The 19,104-nt window shown below is 46.1% G+C and overlaps 1 protein-coding gene across 1 annotated transcript in view; it reads left to right on the forward strand.

Moving 5' to 3' along the window:
* Positions 1 to 13,605, forward strand: part of ZSWIM8 (zinc finger, SWIM-type containing 8) — a 61,168-nt gene extending 47,563 nt beyond the window's left edge. The window contains 11 exon segments of the mRNA XM_010180778.1: positions 1,059 to 1,290; positions 2,070 to 2,222; positions 2,952 to 3,174; positions 3,376 to 3,665; positions 4,438 to 4,661; positions 4,950 to 5,432; positions 6,024 to 6,192; positions 8,475 to 8,648; positions 10,079 to 10,198; positions 11,197 to 11,375; positions 12,609 to 13,605. Of these exon segments, the coding sequence (XP_010179080.1) occupies positions 1,059 to 1,290; positions 2,070 to 2,222; positions 2,952 to 3,174; positions 3,376 to 3,665; positions 4,438 to 4,661; positions 4,950 to 5,432; positions 6,024 to 6,192; positions 8,475 to 8,648; positions 10,079 to 10,198; positions 11,197 to 11,375; positions 12,609 to 12,812 (2,451 nt within the window). The 3' untranslated portion in view covers positions 12,813 to 13,605.
* Positions 13,606 to 19,104: the final 5,499 nt, after the last annotated feature.

Genomic DNA, 19,104 nt, shown 5'->3' on the forward strand with positions numbered 1-19,104 from the left:
GGGTTTCTTAAGGTCCAATCAGGAGATGCATTCTCACTGATTTTAATGCTTTTGTTTACCTGCTAAAACAAGTCCTTTGTCCCAGGGGTTTTCAGTGTGCACTCTGTGTGTGATCGGGGGATTGATTCTGTTTTGCTGCAGGGATGTTGGCTTGCAGAACAGTATATCTAGCAAAGATAAACTTTGATAAACTAGTTTAATCCACCTGTGCCTTACTTTCCCATACAAGAAAAAGAGTAAAGCTCTGCTGCCTACCCCAAAGGAGGGAAAAAATATCAAAAACTGCTGAAGCTTTAGGAAAGATTTTATTAATCAGAAACACTTCTGCCCAACAAGAATATTATTGGCGTCTTTCTGTCTCCTAAAGTGGAAGCACTTTTGCTTCTCTTCTATAGAGAGCAACCAGGGACACTGTAATATCAGTAATCTGCAAATAAATGCTCTGTCACACTTGCGTTGCTCATTTTCTGTGGAGAATGAACAGTAGAAATGGACAGACCCATAAAATGTGGTCATGCATTGTTCCCCAGGTATGTAATAAGTAAGGAAAAGGAAGTATAATTGTAGGCTGTTAGAAGGCAGTTTCTCTAGTCTCTGAAAGTCTCAAAAGGCTTTACTGCTTTCTTGGTAATGGTATGACAGGATTTTTTGAATGGTGAGCAAAGAATATTGGTGACTTAAACAAGAACATCTAAGGAGTGGCAGAACTAAACATAGAGTCCTCTGTTCTGTCCATGATGTACCAGAATTACTTCTGTATTGTGAATTTTGAGTGCTTTCCAAGTAAAGCCAGTGGCTTTTTGAAGTGAAAATGGGGATCTTACTGAGTACAAGGGAATCTTTGCTTCTTCAGTAATGCAGGCCGCGTGGCTCTCAACTGTGTGTCGCTGATCTTCAGCGCAGGAACATGATGCCTACTTTCTAGAGAATAAACCTTGTATTTTTTTCTCCAACCAAATGGAATTTGTTGTCCACCAGGAAGCTGGTTTGGTACTTTCCCTTTATGTCTCAGTGTAATGCCTCTTTTTTGTTTTTTTCTTTTTCCCTTGCTGTTAAAGATTTTAGACAAACTCCTAGACAGAGAGAGTCAAACTCACAAACCACAGACTCTGAGTTCTTTCTACTCATCCAGCAAGCCTACAGTAGCAAATCAAAAATCTCCTTCCAAACACGCTGCCCAGTCCACTGCAGCGATCCAGCAGCTTCCAGGGACTTCTGTCACTCAGCAAGCTGCTGTAAGCACTGCAGTCCAGAGCAGTCCCGAGAACTTTGTGGAGAAGAGTGCACAGGGTAAGAGGTGCTTTGTAAGGGCTATGCTGAAAACCTTCTTTTATCAGTGCAAAACTATAACCGTACATTTTTGTCTCTTTTGGGAAGTTGTCAGAGTGATTTATATAACCATCAGGCTGCTTGGTGATTACTAGAATATAATTTCCCTGTTACCTGTTTGGCTGGATCAGTTTTGGTACACACATTGTTGTTGCCTAGAAATTCAAGCTCATTTTCAGGTTTTCCTATTGTAAGCCAGTTGTATAACCACTTAATATAAAACTACTGTGACTCTGTCTTCTAGGTTTATATCACAGAGGCGCAGTATTTCAAAAAGTCACATGCTGAATCGGGTACCTTCATGCTAGATAAATAGCTAAGATTGCTGAACAGCATTAGAGATAAATGTGGTTTTCTTCAAGCTGTGCCTCCACTTTGGTGGCAAGCATCACATACAGCAGCATTTGGTGGAAAGCAGATGCTCTCTTAACTCTTCCCAAAGAGATCAATACTAGCTGAGGATGACTGCAATAAGGTTAGGGTTGCTGGCACATTTTTCTTCTAAAATTTTTCCATGGTTACAGCAAATTTTCCAAATCTTGAGTTAAGATTAAATGTTCTTGGCCTGGTGTTGGATGATATGCGTAGTACTGAAAGAAAACTGAGGTAATCGTGCTCATAAATACCGCTTATTTTGTAAAAATCTTGCATATTTTGATGTTTGTATCTTTTAAATGTCCACATCTGGTTTTAGAGATACAGAAACAAATCATAATGTTTTCCTTGTCCTGTGTATGCAGAGAGCTCTCAGAGGTCCCCCTGCGAGCCAGCTGCGGAGTCCACTGTCTTGAAACAAGAAGGAAAGGTCCCCAGTCGTCTGGCCCTTGGAAGCCGGGGTGGATACAATGGGAGATGCTGGGGTTCGCCTGTCAGGCAGAAGAAGAAACACACAGGTAAGAACTGACTAGTTCATAGAGCATGTAGGCTGTGCTAGGCAGCCTACTGGAGTTTCGGCAATTCCCTCGATTTTTCATTCCACTTCTCAGCCTTTCCTGTGCTGTTGATTGTCTCTGGGGTGTTTGGCATGGAGAAATGGGTTTTTCTCCCGAGATTTCCTGCCTCATTCTGGGTGGTAAGTTACCATGCCTTTCTCACACCAGCTGTCATGGATTAGATATCTGGAGCTGAATGATTGCTGGACTCTGGGAGTGGAGCACTATGCTCCTGGGTCCAGGAACAGAGGAGCTGTTGCCTCGCTATGTGTCTGTTGGGAAGGGTGTAAGTTGGAGGCTGAGGATGTGAAAAACCTTTGTGTAAATTCTGCAGCATATACCAGAAGGATTTTCTTTATACTCATACGATCTGTGGAACTTGACTTTGTATATTTGCTTCTTGTTGTTATACTCTGCCACAAAGCTTGGCAGATGGAATGAGGGGCTGGGAAGGTGTGAAGGGGGAAATAGATACATTGTTCTTGAACTCTTCTGCTTTTTAATCTAAGAACTGCAAAATGACACTGATATCTGTAGCCAAACTGGCTAACTTAACCTCTCTTAATTTGCAAAATTGAATGCCTGGCTGCTGTGAGGCTGACTATCACTGACACAACTGATCTTAGTTGGGACTGTAGGTCACATTACACTTACCCTGGTGACATTACTGTGTTGGTTCTGGTGTTGTAGGCATGGCTAGTATTGACAGCAGTGCTCCTGAAACCACCTCTGACAGTTCTCCAACACTCAGTCGACGTCCGCTACGTGGGGGTTGGGCAACAACATCCTGGGGCAGAGGACAGGACAGTGACAGCATCAGCAGTTCTTCAAGTGATTCACTGGGATCTTCCTCGTCCAGTGGCAGTAGGAGAGCCAGTGGAGGAGCCCGTGCAAAGACTGTGGAAGTTGGCAGGTAAGGAATAATACCAATGCACAGATGCAGCCTCTAGGCCTGATGTCAGGGAACTATGCACTGCATGTGCATCAGGAAGTACTTCCTCAGGAGTGTTTGCTTTGTTTCCTCTGGACCCTAAAGGTGGGAACTCTGCACCTCAGCTAGTGAACTTGGGGTACTTGTTGCTGTCTGAAAGGTTCCTCTGTCTTTTTCCTCTAGGTATAAAGGGAGACGGCTGGAGAGTCATGCTCCTCATGTCCCAAACCAGCCCTCAGAGGCAGCTGCTCACTTCTACTTTGAATTGGCCAAGACAGTCCTTATCAAAGCAGGTGGAAACAGCAGTACCTCCATCTTCACCCACCCTTCTTCCAGTGGTGGGCACCAGGGACCACACCGCAACCTTCACCTCTGCGCCTTTGAGATTGGGCTGTATGCACTAGGGCTGCACAACTTTGTGTCTCCCAACTGGCTCTCTCGAACTTACTCTTCCCATGTCTCTTGGATCACAGGTTATAGCACAACTTTATTGGAAAGCTTACTTTTGAGCAGGAAGGAGGGGAGGGGGGTCAGCTATTGCCCAAAAATGGTGATGCTGATGTGCTGTGATATCCATGTAAGCTGGCTGGCACAGCTGGCTATACAAGGTGAGCACCAGTGATTTACACAGTGGTGCTTGTTTTGGCCTGGAAAGTTCCTGTGACCTGTTTCTTCTTGCTTATACTGCAACATCCTTCAGTCCTCAGAGCCATAGATCATTTCTCACACAGAGGCTTGTCTTAACTTCTCCTTTGGGTGTCTGCTGAAGACACAAACATTTGTCAAGTTTGAATATGCTCTTTGGCTGTGTTCAGCATCTCACTTTCCTCCTCCTTCTGTTTGCACCCAGACCTACTACCTGCTCTCCATCCACATGGCTACTAGAGCCTGAAAAACACACTCTTGGAAATTGATATTTTCCTGTCATGATGAAAATAGAGCAACAGTCCACACTGTGGACTGTGGGTACTAGAATCAGCTATAGCAAGTTCCTCTCACTGCCTCAAATGCATCTTTAGCTTAACTTTAGTAATGGTACCCGCACTCACTGCTTGCTTATTGAGGTCCTTTGCCTGTCATGTATTTTGGGAGGAAGAGCCTAAATTTGACTTAGAGCCTAAGGGAAGCAACTGCTCTCCATTACTGCTCCTGAATGAAGTGAGAAGCACATCTCCTGTTGGAGGAAAGCTGACTGGAACTGTGTGGGGCATACAGCGTTGTGAGAGTCTTCTCTTTTACTCTCAGGGCAGGCCATGGAGATTGGTAGCGCAGCCTTGAACATCTTGGTGGAGTGTTGGGATGGACATCTGACGCCCCCAGAGGTGGCATCATTGGCAGACAGAGCTTCACGGGCCAGAGACTCCAACATGGTGCGGGCAGCTGCTGAACTGGCACTCAGCTGCCTGCCCCATGCGCATGCCCTGAACCCAAATGAGATCCAGAGGGCTCTGGTGCAGTGTAAGGAACAGGTGAGCATCGCATGGGGGCTGGCTAGCACATGCTGATTTCCAGTATCAAAGACATGCTGTTACCTGTGGGATTGGCTTCTCTGCTACTGGACAGTCTTAATCCCAGTTCTGTGGATTTCTTATGTTTCATTAATGACTCTGGTTATTCTGCTGCATAGTTGTGATCTGTTTGCTCACCACAGCGTCAGTCATTTTAAAGCACCTTATACGTTTCTCCTGTTGTAGCTTTGCTGCCTTGTATTTCTCATTTTGCATTCTTCACTTGCACTTTTCTTTTGCTGCCCCCAGGACAATCTGATGCTGGAAAAGGCCTGTATGGCAGTAGAAGAGGCAGCCAAAGGAGGTGGCGTGTACCCAGAAGTTCTCTTTGAAGTAGCTCACCAGTGGTACTGGCTTTACGAACAGACTGTTGGTGGAACCCCAGCCCAGAGAGAAGGTGCCACTGGCTGCAGTGCCAGTGGTGCACGAGCTGCGTCTGAAGCAGTGCGTGGGTTGACAGACAACCGAGTCACCTCTGAGCCGACCACTGTAACAGTGGCAGCTGCGGTAACTGCAGCAGCAACTGTCATGCCGGTGATCTCTGTGGGGTCGACCATGTACCAGCAGCATACGATGGCTGGGCCAGCAATGGCGCATACACACACGCAGGGCCTCCACCCATACACCACCCTCCAGACTCACATCCCCTGTAATCCCCAGTATATTGGACACACTATCCAGCATATGCCGCGCCCAGCTGTCTTCCCGGTGCCTGGCTCAGCGTACCCGCAGGTGAGTTTTGCCTGTGCCTTGTGCATTTATGGTGACTTTGTGCGGCTGCTTCCAGAGGGGATGTGTCTGACTGGGGAGAGCATGAGGCTCAGACCTGCTATGGTTTGAGATCTTACCTCTGCTTTCGCCTACTTGCTGATTTGTGATAGTTACTTTGGCTCCGCAGCTCAGCTTCTGCATTACAAGGAGCCTCCTGTGGGTGCACATAAAGTCTCAAGAGAATATAAAATACAAAACATCAGTAGTTTTTAACATTTATTGCTTTGTAGTTTCTCAGAAGGCACTGGCTTGTCTTGTTGAGAACTTGTGGGCTAAATAGAGACTACAGAGGGAAATGAAACAAAGGTTATTTTAACCGCTGCATATTTTTGAAAGTTTTTGGAATGGTTTTCTGCAAACTGTTTATATTAAAAAGGAGGAGAAGCAAGAAGATGTAATGGTCTTGTGGTGCAACATAGTTTCTGTGCTGATTCTTCCTCCTGTCTGATTGGACTTCCAATGCTCTGGGGTTTGTGTAGGGACATCCTGTTTTGGACTACTTCTAAACGGTCAGACAAAGTAGACTTGACTGTTACTTATTTTCTATTTTAGGGTGTCCATCCAGCATTCATAGGAGCGCAGTACCCTTATTCGGTAACAACACCATCACTGGCAGCTACAGCAGTGTCATTCCCCGGTGTGCCGGTTCCATCCATGACGCAGATTGCAGTGCATCCCTACCACAGTGAGACAGGACTGTCACTGTCTTCCAATGTAGCGAGTAAGTGTTACAGCCCCGGGCTGTGCATAGCATAGGTTTATTTACTGTGCATCCTAGCTGTACCCTAGTCAAGCCTTGCCCTTCATTGACCACTGAAAAGTTCTGGCCAGATTAAAGGTGCTCATGCTCAAGGGTACTGGGTATCCTAACAGGGCCTGACTCAGCTAGTGGAGCTTTAATTTCTGTTTGGCTAAATTTTCCAATATGAGGTTATTTTGGCTTCACAAACTAAAATGTATTTGGAGCCCTCCTGGAATTTCTGACTTTCTAATTTATTAGAGCTTTATTCCTCCTCTTTGGAGGGCAAGGTGAGCATAGATGATCTTGAGCAGTCTCTTGTGGTTCCTTTGGGTCAGATGAACAGAGTGTGGGAAGCAGGCAGCATGCAGACTTCCGCGACAGTAGCAGAATGGATGCCTTTCCTGCCCCAAGGGATTGGAGGCAGCCAGTACCCAAAATGTAGAACTTCTGTAGAGAGGACAGATGTTTTGGCTGTATCATGTCAACGGCAATCTGAATGATTGCTCACATGTTGTGTTGGGGCTAGCATGGTGATGAAGACTCATCAAGTAGCGTGCAGCACTGGAGCAGCAGATATTGACTGAATTGTGAATGTGCTCTTATTGCCATGGGGTTTTGCACCAGTGGGTCGTGGCTGACCCAGGCTGTTATCCCCTCACTGGCAAGGCTGTAATGTTTGCCTATTTGTACATTTGCTTATCAGTGCTTCGCAACTCACCAGGTGTTGGAAGACATGGAAAAAACACTTCAGACCTGTGTCGGCCTCCTTTGTATCCAGATTATCAGAAGAATCTTTTCAGTTATTTTTGTCTTGCATTTTGATGCCATATTACTACTACAAAAGCAATTTGAATAGTACTGAAGGCCTTAGGATCTGAAGAGCATCCTTTGTTGACAGCCTTAGTCCTGGGCTGATGCTGTGACTCTTAATTGTGAGAAACCATTTCTGTACTCCTCCAAAGCTGTGAATCTTCCAGAACTGCTAACTCATCCTAGAGTACTTAAAGTAATGAAGGGAAAAAACAACTCCACCCTTTCCAGTTGCCATTGTTTATGGCTTGCATAAACTCCTGTTTTCAGTTCTTAAAATAGCATTTCACTGTTCCTGGAGTGCATAGTTATGTGATGATGCTTGAGCTCTGGCAACAATTCAGCTCATTCTTACAGGTTATTCTCCTTGGCCAGACTTGAAATGCACCATGGATTTGCCCCACTTTGTGGGTTATTTAGCACTGTGTGTCTGCTTGGTTGAGGAGGTCAGACACATCTTTCCTGGGAGGCACATTGTTCTCAGGCATTCAGCTATTCACCAGTAAACACTTTTTTTTAAAATGCTGAAGGTGGCAGGGGAAGAAGAGAAATCGGAACTTGGAGCATTGCCCAAGTTGCTGTAATAACAGCACAGAGAAATAGGGGTAACAATGCACACACCTAATGGCATCTCTACTCTGGAATTCTCGGGCAAACCTTGCTTTTTTCGTCTCCATACCTTTCTTGAGATGAAAAGTTAGACAAACTTGAATCCTTTGTCAGAGTTCAGCTTACTGGCTCAGTGTTAACTGCGTCTGGAAAAATGCTACATGTACTAGATTTTCTTGTGATTTCACTTGATTTTGCCCGTACCAGTTGTCTGAAGGTGACAGAGCTTCTGAAGTTTCCTCGCTGTTTTTACTGTTGATACATGCTGCCGATGTATGCTCTGGCTCTTCCTTCTGAGGGTGGATTGGGGGCTGGCCTCCAGTAACGCTCCTCCCGCATGGTAGCTGGAGGGGGTCATAGCGGTCATACAGCAGAAGTGGAGGAACCTCGCAATGTTGGACTTGGATCTTTGAGGGACTTAATGCTGTTCCTGCTCAATGATTTTCCTCAGCAGTTTCTCATCAGGTGTAGACATGCACATGCTTGTTTCCTTGGACATGAAATCTGAACCAGACTTGTCATTTAGTAATAGCAAGACCTCTGAGTTGCACATGTATTTACACGTAAAACATGGATGATGCGCATGATCATGGTATACTGCAAAAGAGACCAACAACCATATAACTGACCCTTTTCTGGCCCTGTTTGCAAACAAAATAGAGATATTCCTAGCCCATTGTATTTCAGTTGTAAGTCTGTGATTTTTGTTTGCTGTAATGTTCTGTTTAGGGGAACAGAACACTGCATTGGCAGGAACTGGTCAGGTGAGGGAGATGATGGCCCAAATAAACCTTCTTTTAGGCTGATGGTGGGTCCTAATGCTGCTGTTTTGCTCTCTTCAGTAGGAAGTGTCCATGCAGGATCAACGTTCCCAGCGATTCAGGGGGCTTCCTTGACAGCTCTGTCCTCACAGCCCAACTCCCTTGTTACAGGGGCTTTTCCTGCCGAGGATGAGCAGCACAGTCAGCCTGTGAGCCCCCAGGGTCTGCACTACCTCCACTCCGCATACCGAGTTGGTAAGGACAGCCAAGTGGGTTTCTATGGCCCCCTTGAGGGGGATTCAGGGCAGGGCTGCAGGTTTTCACTAATTTGGCAGTTTGCTACTGCACCTGTTGGGGGTGATGGCATCTCAGCTACATGGGGAAAGCTATTTTGTGACCGTATGTGGAGGCTAAAAATGGAGATCAAGAAATAGAAGATTGAAGAGTTGCTGTTGAGAGCCATCAGAGTAGAAGAGAAAGCTGAGTAGGTTAGAGCTGGGAAGAGTCTTGCCTTTCAGGAGGTGTATGCAAAGGAGTCTGGACAGGGCTCTGAGGGAGGATGTGGTTGTGCAAGCTATGAGTGGGTTCAAAAATGGAGCTCAGCTCCTGCTGCTCATGGATGGTGAAGGCACACCTCCAGTTTAATAATACCAGGCGAGTCTTCAGAGGTACAGAGGGATGTGCCCTGTGTCATTCCAGCTAGGTTGTTGAGGACTGACATGGAGGGAACTTGGATTTTGTGGAGAGTGGGTATGTAATTAGCATTCCTTTTCCAGTCACACTGGTTATGAGGAAATAGAGTCTCTGCCTGAACTGCCATTAGTACAAAGATATCAGTGATATTTGTGATTGAGCTTAGATTGCAGTAAGCTACTCATACACAGTCATGGGACAACCCAGTGGATATTTGGGGAGGAAGAAGGGAGCGTCTGAGATAAGCAAAGTCAGCACAGGGCAGCAGGGGAAGATAAACAGCAAGAAAAAGGAAGGAAGGCTATCTGGAAGTTGCTTGAGTTTTTTTGTTGAAAGCTAGAGTAGAAAGTAGTTGTTAGCCAGAAAGGAGTGCAGATATCATGGAAAACATCACAGTGGTAAGTGGTAAGCCATGAAAGGCATTTAATAGCCCAAATAACAGAGAAGGGGGTGGGGGAAGAGGGTCTGGAAGATCAAGACATAGTGCCTGTTGATATTGGAAAGCTTTTTAAATGGGAGTATTCGTGTGAAGAACTGCAGTGGAATAAGTAACATGTTTGCAGGTTTGCAGTACTGCAGCTCAGTGTTGGTGTGTTGTCTTGCAGCTGAGTAGGTTGATGTGAGTAGCTTCTCTGCTGCAAAACTTGGAGCAAACACAGTGCTTTCAGCACACCACTTCGTAGTGCAGCCTTTGGGGCTATCTGCTTGACCCTGCTGTAAATGCTAGTGGAGTGTCACTTTGAGCTCTAGTGAGGTGTGATGGCTGTGCAGATTTCCCAGCCCAGAGCAGCAGATCCAGATGTTCTTGCAGATATTTCCTGTGCTGACAGGCTCCAAGGTGGGCCTTTTGTTTCTCTCTGCACACTTTGCAGCTAGGGAATTTTCTGCTGATGAAGGGCAGGCCAGTCAGGTTGTGCTGCAGTGAGTGAAGTGCTAGACTAAGTCTTACTGGGCAGAAGTGCTGCTTGACTCTGGCTGCCCCTTTCTCACAGGGATGCTGGCTCTGGAGATGCTTGGCCGAAGAGCTCACAACGACCATCCCAACAACTTCTCCCGCAGCCCACCCTACACGGAGGATGTAAAATGGCTCCTTGGGTTAGCTGCAAAGTTAGGTAAGGCTCAGAGCAGTACTTCAGCAGAAATCTACTTGCTGGGATTTGGACCATGGTGGGGAAAAAGCTCTCCAAAGAGTGAAACTTCAGAGATTGGGTGAGCCTGATATCTGGTCTCATTTCTGAGAATGTTTCAGAAGATCCTTGCTGCTCTTTCATCCAGGCAGTTGTCCCGTTTCTGGGTTCTGTAGACATGCTGTTGAACTTAGAGGCACTGGATGAAGTGTATGGGGTTGGACAGGGCTCGGAGCTTGCATCTCTTCCATTCTGTAACAACTTTTTCTTTTCCCTTTTCACTATCTTGTAGATATACCTCATTCTTATGTATATTTACACCTTCTGTAAGACCTTTTATAGCAATAGGTGCTCAAACCACCAGTTCATTAATTTTTTTTTGGTTTTGTTTTTACTTCCACTTTGCTCTTGGATCTTTTTTCAGTTAATTTTTAAAATTCTTTCATCAGCAGTAAGAACTTAAGAAAAAGAAATTAAAAAAAAAATCAACCAGCCCAAACTCAACAAAAAACCAACCTCTCCAAAGCCTGTCTAGTGGCATGGCTCCTGCTGCTGCTGAGGGAGCTCCATTGTAGGCAGCAGTGGAGATGCTTGACTGTCTCTCCAGACTCCCTAAGGCCTGAGTGCTGGAGCATCTAGGTGCTTCCTAGATGGGGAGGCAAGAAGCAATGAGAGGAGGTGCAGTTTATCCTTACCTTTATAGTTACCTTGCACAGAAGTTTTCTTTCATATCCCCTTTAAAGACAGGTGAACTGGGAATATCAGTGACTGAGGTGGCACCTGGTCTCTATTCAGACCAGATGGATGTATCAGAATTCTCTCTTGTCCCCATGAGTTTGCTAGACTGTCTCCCCCAAGCCTGCTGGAAGATACATTACACTGAGAAGAAGGTGCTGCAAATCCAGGTTCTTGCTGGGAAGTACCTGATTTCTCATGTTTCTCTTACCTTGACATTGTTGTTCTGACTTCTCCTTCCTGTGCAGGTGTAAACTACGTGCATCAGTTTTGTGTTGGTGCAGCCAAGGGGGTGCTAAGCCCTTTTGTGCTCCAGGAGATCATCATGGAAGCTCTACAGAGGCTGAACCCTGCCCATGTGCACAACCACCTGCGCACCCCAGCCTTCCACCAGCTGGTGCAGAGGTGCCAGCAGGCCTACATGCAGGTAACGTGTGGCTTGTCTTCCTGCCTGTCAAAGCTGCCAGGCCATTGCCTGCCTTGCAGGTACTGCCTGTGTGTGTGTGTGCGTGTGTGTGTGTGCGCAGACACGCAGAGGGAAAGGGGCCTTGGGTACTGGTAGCTGAACCTGCCCATTGCTGATTCATCCTTCTGCCTCAGCAGGGACTTGAATAGGCATTGCTTGCCTGTATGGAGGCTGCATACAAAGGACCTCTTTGTACTGCTTCTTCCAAGGCCTCCCACCTCCTGTGCTCACCGTGAAGGACGGGGTGGTTCTGTGTTCCCTGTCCACTTTCTTCCTTTCTCCAAATGCTACCTGTAAATTTTAACTTATGTACATTTTCTTTGCTATGTTTTCAGGCCACCTGTCCACCTCTCTTCCTAGCCTGTCTTTTTTTTTTATTATTCTTTCCTTTTCTTGTTTATATCCTGTCTTCCCCTTGTTGTGAAGCCCTGGCATGGCTGGCTGGTGTGCTAGTGCTGGCACTAACAGTGGAAGTGCCTTGGTCAGCTACCAGTGTGGATGAGATATCTCAGGATTTACTGGAGCCAGTGTGTGTTTCAGTGAGCCAGCTGGAATACCAGAGCTGCCTGTTAGTTAAAGCAGTGTAAACAGGACACCCCACATGTACCTGTTCTCTTGGATAAACGACCAGAAAAGTGATTCTGTAGATGTACCCTCCAGATTGGATTGGCTGTCCTGTCACCTAGATGGTATTTTGGAGAAGTGACAGCTTCTTCACTTGAGCCCTTTTTCTAAACCACATTAGGGAAATAGATTTCTCAAAAGCTGGACCTCCAGTTTTGGGGCCTTAGTTGAGAAGCTGATAGAAGTGTCAGTGTTAAGCCTGGAGATATTTTGTAGCAACTTAGTGTAAGCCTTACTTCTTCCACACCCCTTAGCAAAGGAGATTGTCCAATGAACATCTTGGGTCCCCATCTGTAACTGCAGAATGAATGGTGTGAGAGTTTGATGCTGGTGGGTGATAGTGCTGGCCTTTTTGTGCTGTACTATGGCCCAATTTGGTGCTCATGAAGGAGAGAATACCTACTGATGCTGTGTGGTGCATTTCTTTACTCCGAGGGGACACTCAGAGGTCTTAGGACCTCTCGTGGGTAACAGGATCATGTGGGGTATCGCCCTGGGAGCTCTTGAGTCCTCTTCTGAGCGTCACCAGCATGAGGATGGCGAGCAAAAACCTTAAGGCTACCCATCCAGTACATCCATCATCGGCTGATCCATCTCACTCCAGCTGACTACGATGACTTTGTGAATGCCATCCGCAGCGCCAGAAGCGCCTTCTGCCTGACTCCCATGGGCATGATGCAGTTTAATGATATTCTCCAGAACCTAAAGCGCAGCAAGCAGACAAAGGAGCTGTGGCAAAGGGTCTCTCTGGAAATGACCACCTTCTCGCCGTGACAGCAGGTGGAGCTCCACGGACACACAGCCGTTTGCCCCACATAGTTGTAGTTCCATTTACACGATCCTTCCTTCTGGTGTCTTTTTTATTTTAGTTTTAACTTGTTGGAAACCACTGATCTGATGTATTTATACCATGACATTCCTCTCCAGCACTGTTGCGTGTTGGCGCTCTGCTTTGCTCGCTCTTCCTCCTCCTTCCCAGTGGGCTGCAGGCTTCAGAAGCATCAGGAAATGAGAAGGAAGTTGAGCTGGCTGCCCTGTGGTGTGGTCACCGCTTTTTTCCCTGCGCCCCTGGAGGCTGTCCTGCGAGCAGTTTGCAGTGTGATTACGCACGTGTTAGAGGGGTGGCGGATTCTGTCTTAAATATTTATTTTGGCATTTATAAATATGTAAACTTTTTTTTCTTTTGTATGGGCTTCTCTTACTCCACACACCATCTCCTGTCGGGAGAGGCTGGGACTGCTGTGCACAGCCAGTGCTCCCTCCATTCCTTTTGGCACCTCCTGCTGAGAGAAGCTGAGACTGGAGTAGCAGGGCCAGGGCCACCTCTGCTGAGGGCAGAGGCTGGAGCTTGGGCAGTCAGAGTCCGTGACTGTGCTGAGCTGCCTGGAGACTGCCAGAGGTGCTTGGGCTCTTTTTCAGGAGTGTCCCGCACTGGACATTGCTGGGTCATAGGATGTTTTGATCCCGGTCGTTCCAAGTTGTACAATCGTGTTTCTTTTGGCTGGGGTATTACTCTCCTGTAATCAGTTTCTTATCCCTTGTCTCGTTTCCTGATTAAACACTTGTTTTCTTAGACTGACTCTCTCTCCTCTCTGCTGTGGTGTTGCAGTCTGATGGAGCTGCCCAGCTGGGTGTCAGTGGGAGCTCTTGGGAGCCCTGGTAGAGCAGCACAAGGCAGGTGGCCAGAGCTTTTACACAAGCTGTGAGCCAGAAGTTCCTAGCTTGGTGCTGCTCTGAGGGTGACCTGCCTCTGCAGAGGCAGAGGTGCTTGACGGCTGGGTTGTTCGTGGGTGTCAGGGGAGTTGGCGGTAAGCCTGGGATGTTCTGCCTACCTTCTGCCAGCCTGCAGGTTCCTTTTCTGGTCTTGACACTGGTGATATCATGTGGTAATGTGGAGCTTTGGTATTTCCAAAGTATTGTGCAAAACAGTAGCTGCTTGATGTAATTGTAACAGAAGGGTAGCGGTCTGCTCCCATGTGTTTTGAGAGGTGTTTGGTGGACTATGCAAGATATCCAACAGGGACAGCACTGTAGAAAACTAATTTTAGAAAGCTTTTATTTTTATGCCAGGGAAATTTAAAAGGCAACTGCCATTTGTAAGCATACAAGCACATAAATTTCAGGGCTTTTAAAACTGGAAATGTTAAGTCTCCAGTTACTCAGCAGTAATGTATTTTGCTTCTTACTTGGGTTTAGCCAATGGCAATGGCAAACTTTTAGTTTCTACAAGCTTAAAATTAATAGGCATGGGGCATAACAGATGAACAGGCTGCTTTGGTTTGACTGGCATAGGCCAGAGTGTGTGACTGAGCTTCCATTACTTCTCATTGCACAACCGTAACTATTTAAAGATCCTCTTACAGCCCCTTGTATTCCTCCATAAAGTGTCTAGTTACATCCTGACTATAAATGCTGTTGTTTGTAAGAATGTGTTAAGTTTTGTGGATTTTAAACTTCACTCTGTGTTAATAATTATGAGCTGCCTGTTGTTGGGAAAAACTCCTGGATTTGACTGGAAGGTTTGGGTTCCTGGAGCACTTTCTGCACTCCTGTCTGGTTCTTGCACATTCAGAACTGGGGAAGGAGTTTGGAGAAAAATGAGTTTTCTAGTGAAGTCTGATTTTTTTCCTTTCTACTGCTCATAGGAGAAAATTAGAGAAAGGGAAGGGAGCGTCTTCTATAAAGAAAGAAGCAGAAGGGAAATGGGCAAAAGAGCTGAGTGTGTTAAATATCAGGACCAGAAGTGACTGTTACTGCATCAAGGATTTGAACTGAATAGGGAAATGAAATGGCAGAGCCTTATCTGTGATGTCTATTAGAAGACTACACTTAGATGCTGAGCAGGCAGACTGGTTTTTTCAGACTATGGTAATTAAAAAACACCAGGAGCATGAGAGCACTGTCACCAGCATCTTTGGTTTGAGACAATACAGTGGAGCTGCTTACGGTGAGGCTAGAATGGTTTTTATCTGGAAGTGCACTTGCTTTCATTCCATGCAGCCTCCCTAGAGACCATAAGAGAATAGAAATCACAGTACCCATTATCCTTCTCTCTGTGGTTATTTTACCCACTCTAGGTCTCCTGTAGATTGCACTGCTTTCATATGACAGACCCTGTCAGAGTTGTCTTCCAGCAGCTGTGAAGCCCAAACAGAGGAAGAGCCAGGGAATGTCACCCCAGGCTGATACTGACTGAACAACCAGCTCAGTGGTACGAGGCACAGGTCAGTAGTTCCAGGAGTTCCCAGTCTTTTTTCTGAAAAAAAGTCAGAGTGAGCAGGCAGAGATGGGAGCTGTGGGAAGGTGCTGCACACTCGTTTGTCCACGTCTGCTGGAACACACTTCCAGCCCCAGATCTGTGCATCTGTTGGATCTGTGCATCTGAGCCTTGTCCCATGGACATGGATCTGAGCAAGGACAGGAAGGCTTAGTGAGAAACGACATGATGGTTTTTCTTAGTGTGTGGCTGGGAGGTTCTTGAGGTATTGCTGGAACCTTTGTAAGAGACAAGATGAGCCCCAGTGTCCCCAGAAGCATTAACCTACTGTTAAAGCAGAAAAATGATTACCCGGTGTAGTCTTGTTAGTTTGGTCACTATTGCAGGATTGCGGAAAACACAAAGTCATTTCAGCAGAAAACCTGTAAAAGAGCGGAGGTCGCAGCCACCTCAAATATAGATTAAAAGGTGTCCCTGCCCATGGCAGGGGGTTGGCACAGGTGATCTTTAAGGTCCCTTCCAACCCAAACCAGGCTATGATTCTATGACTGCATCTGGACTTTTGGATATTTGGCTCGTCAGTAGGAATCGTGTAACTTTCGCTCATATGGAATGGATAAAAATAAAGGTTTTGGTCATTGCAAGCCTCATTTTTTGGAACACATCTCATGCTGCAGATACCCTTTTTCTGTGTAGAATGCACAGAGGGCCTGCTCCCCTCCTTCCTCTCTGGATATGTTCACCTGCAACTGTCTTTTTGCCTGTCGAAGTTTTCCTTTGGAAGCTCTTTCCAGCAGTAGGAATTAGCAGAGCAGTATTTGCCTTTGGACTTCAGTATCTTTACAGCCCATGAACAAACTGAATTGGAGCTGTCATTTGCTGAAGCAACAGGTTCGGTTGGAGTTAGCTGAGAAGTGTGATTCTCTCTACTTCTGTGGCCTGTCATCAATATTTGGGATATATGTTTTCCTTCTCTGAGAACCCATTCAGAAATATCCTCTTGGGACACCATTGAACCCTAATTAAGTCTTTGTGTGGGTTTGGTTTTTATCACTGTTGTATTGTGGAGCAGAAGACAGGCTTTTACTTTCCCAGTTATTTAGAGCCAGCTTGGCTGTTGCTACACAGTGCTGAACAGCCTTGAGCACCCTGCCAGTGAACATGGAGGAAGCACGGTCTGTATCCATGACATTATCACCACCTCCTGCTACAAGTCAGCTGTAACATGACGTAAAGTTAAAATGATTTTCTGTAAGAGTTGGGAAAGTTTTGTTTTTCTTACCTGGACATTAAGAGAAGGGCAGGGTATTAATGTGAATTTTCCAGGATGCACCTGGAGAGAAAGAGAGTGCCAGAACAGGAAAGCCTGTTCACAGTCTGCTACTGATGCCTTCCCCGCCCCCCAAACTAAACTGAAAAGGTAAAAGGGCAGGTTTGGCCATGAGGACATCTCAGCATTTGTTGGATGACCATGAGTCTTGTATGACTTTGCTTTTAAGGTCTACTGATAGAGTGAACAGCTCGACTACAGTTTATTTAGACTATTTTTTCTCTTTCTGTGCCCAAATTTAAGTAAGTGCCATATGACATGATTATGGTAAAGAGGGTCTTTCTTAAATAGTACTACAATTTTATTTTTTTTAAGCTACCTCCCCTCTCACTACCCCCAGCATAATTCAACTGTGGCTCTTGAGCTGCTCTTCTGCTCCCCGTTTCCATTGTAAGGGTACTTACACTTGGGACAGGGCAGTGGATGCACCTGTCCAAAGGCAGCATTAGGCTGGGAAAGCTGGAGGTGCAGCTTGGGGCTGTTCTGTGCTGGAGTTGCCATTTGTGCCTATGGCTGGTTAAAGGATTTTCTTGGGGGTAATGTCCAAATGCAAGCTTTGTGTGCAGGCAGAAGGTAACATGACTGCTGCAGAGTGGCTTGTTGGTATAAAGACCGAGACTGCTCTGTAAGCAGGTGATTTTTTTTTCTTTTTTTTCTTGTTGGTGTTGCCTGCTTACAGTTACAGCACTCGTAACGGCTGAATGCTGTACAGGCTGCAGTGTTGTGGCACTGCCATGAAGGGGTGTGAGCTGTAAGAAGGACACAGTGCTGGAAATGCATTAAAAGTCTCATGTATAATATATGTACATGGACAGTGTGCGCTTTGAACAGGGTCTGCATCCCCACGCTTTCTCTTCATGTCATGCTTTACTTTGCCTCATCTAAGTCAGCCAGGAGAGCGTCTGTGAGGAGGTTTGGGGCTTTCTAAACAGCAGCCATTGGGCAGGGCCTTGGTGTCAACACGGTGGTAAGTCCGTCCTAAAATGCACCTTTGCCAGTGACTTGGCTTTGGGGTTTCTGAGACCAACCTCTGTGATCCTCTGTTACCTTTAAAAAGAAAAGTGAGCTGGGTTTCAGCCTCCAGGGCAGTGCCATTACAGACATGCTGGTTTACAAGCAGGAGGCTGGAGCAGTCAGTAAGATTATGCAGATGAGAATGGGGAGAAACGGAAGAAAAATCACTTTTTAAAAGCCAAAAATAGATTGATTAATAAATTATTTCTGTGTAGTTCTCAGAAGTAGCAGAGATGAGAGCATGGGGAAGTCTTTTCTGTAGCAAAACCAGCTTGCAAAGTGTCTCTTGGAGGTGAGCATTAGAGGCAGCAAGGGGCATGAGCTGATGTTTCAGCTTCATTTGCCACATTCAGTCCTGGTTGTCACAGCTTTTCTTGCCAGGTGCTATTGCTGCAGCAAAATGACCAGCGAGGAATCAAAGGATTCTCTTCTTACCTGAGTGTGAGGGCTGAAAACCAGGGGGGTGCATTTGATCGAGCTGCGTGGTAGAGTCCAACAGCAACACTCCTATGCGTCATTCCCACTGCCAGGAGCTGTAGGCTCGTGCCAGGAATATGCGCCTCTGCAGTGCTGTCATCAGTTGAAAAATTGCCATTTTCAGAGATCAGATCTTTCTGTAGATACATGCTGCCACCTACAGAGAAATCTTCCCATTTCCCTTAAAAGGTCTTTACCCTATAGTTGTGACTTGAACCAGCATTTCCTGTACCTAGGAGGGAAAGGTAGTAGCCTACTTTAAAGTATCTTCCCGACTGAATTCCAGAGGTGCAGTGTGTGAGTAGTTTTGGCTTCACGTGCCGAGCTTTCTTTTCTGAGGCTGGTACAGATGTGGGCTCTGAGAGCTTGCTTGGTTTGCCAGTTCTCACCTTTCCTGCATTCTTGCAGTGCCAAAGGATGACATTACCTGGCTACTGCCTCTATTACAGTCAGGTGCCTTTCTGATACTGGGGTCAAATTACTCCTTTTCAAATGGGTCAGTTTCCTAGGAATTGGACTAAAAGTATTTTTAATGCATTGCAAAAACTTTTGCAGGTAATGTTTTGTGCTTACCTTTATCCTTGTCTTAGAAGGGAACTGCTTACCATGAAGTTCTGTTACTAAACAGTGAGGTAAGATGAGGTTTATTGCCACTATCAAAATGAAGTATTTTAGGGTCTGTAATGTGTCCAGTGCCTAATAGGTCAGTATCCAGTAACCAGTTGATCTCGCTGGGAAAGATGGGGGTTTTTTTGGCTTTTTGATAGCACAGAGCTTCTGATAGTGTAAGAGCTGCTCTTAGGAATAGGTGTTTATTTGAACTGCTTTGACAGGCTGTCCGGAGAGGAGGTACCTTCTGCAGCAATGTGCTGCCAGAAGGAGTTACCAGATTTGGAATGACTCTTCATCAGCTCCATCAGGTAAGGACACCCCACATTCGATCTGACCACAGCAGGTGATTTGTTTGCCATTAGTGTAAGCAGCAAGACCTAGCACAGCAGAGAAATGAAGCAGCTGGAGGGGGCGGG

Source organism: Mesitornis unicolor, unplaced genomic scaffold, assembly GCF_000695765.1.
Source record: "Mesitornis unicolor isolate BGI_N332 unplaced genomic scaffold, ASM69576v1 scaffold10650, whole genome shotgun sequence".
NCBI lineage: Eukaryota > Metazoa > Chordata > Aves > Mesitornithiformes > Mesitornithidae > Mesitornis > Mesitornis unicolor.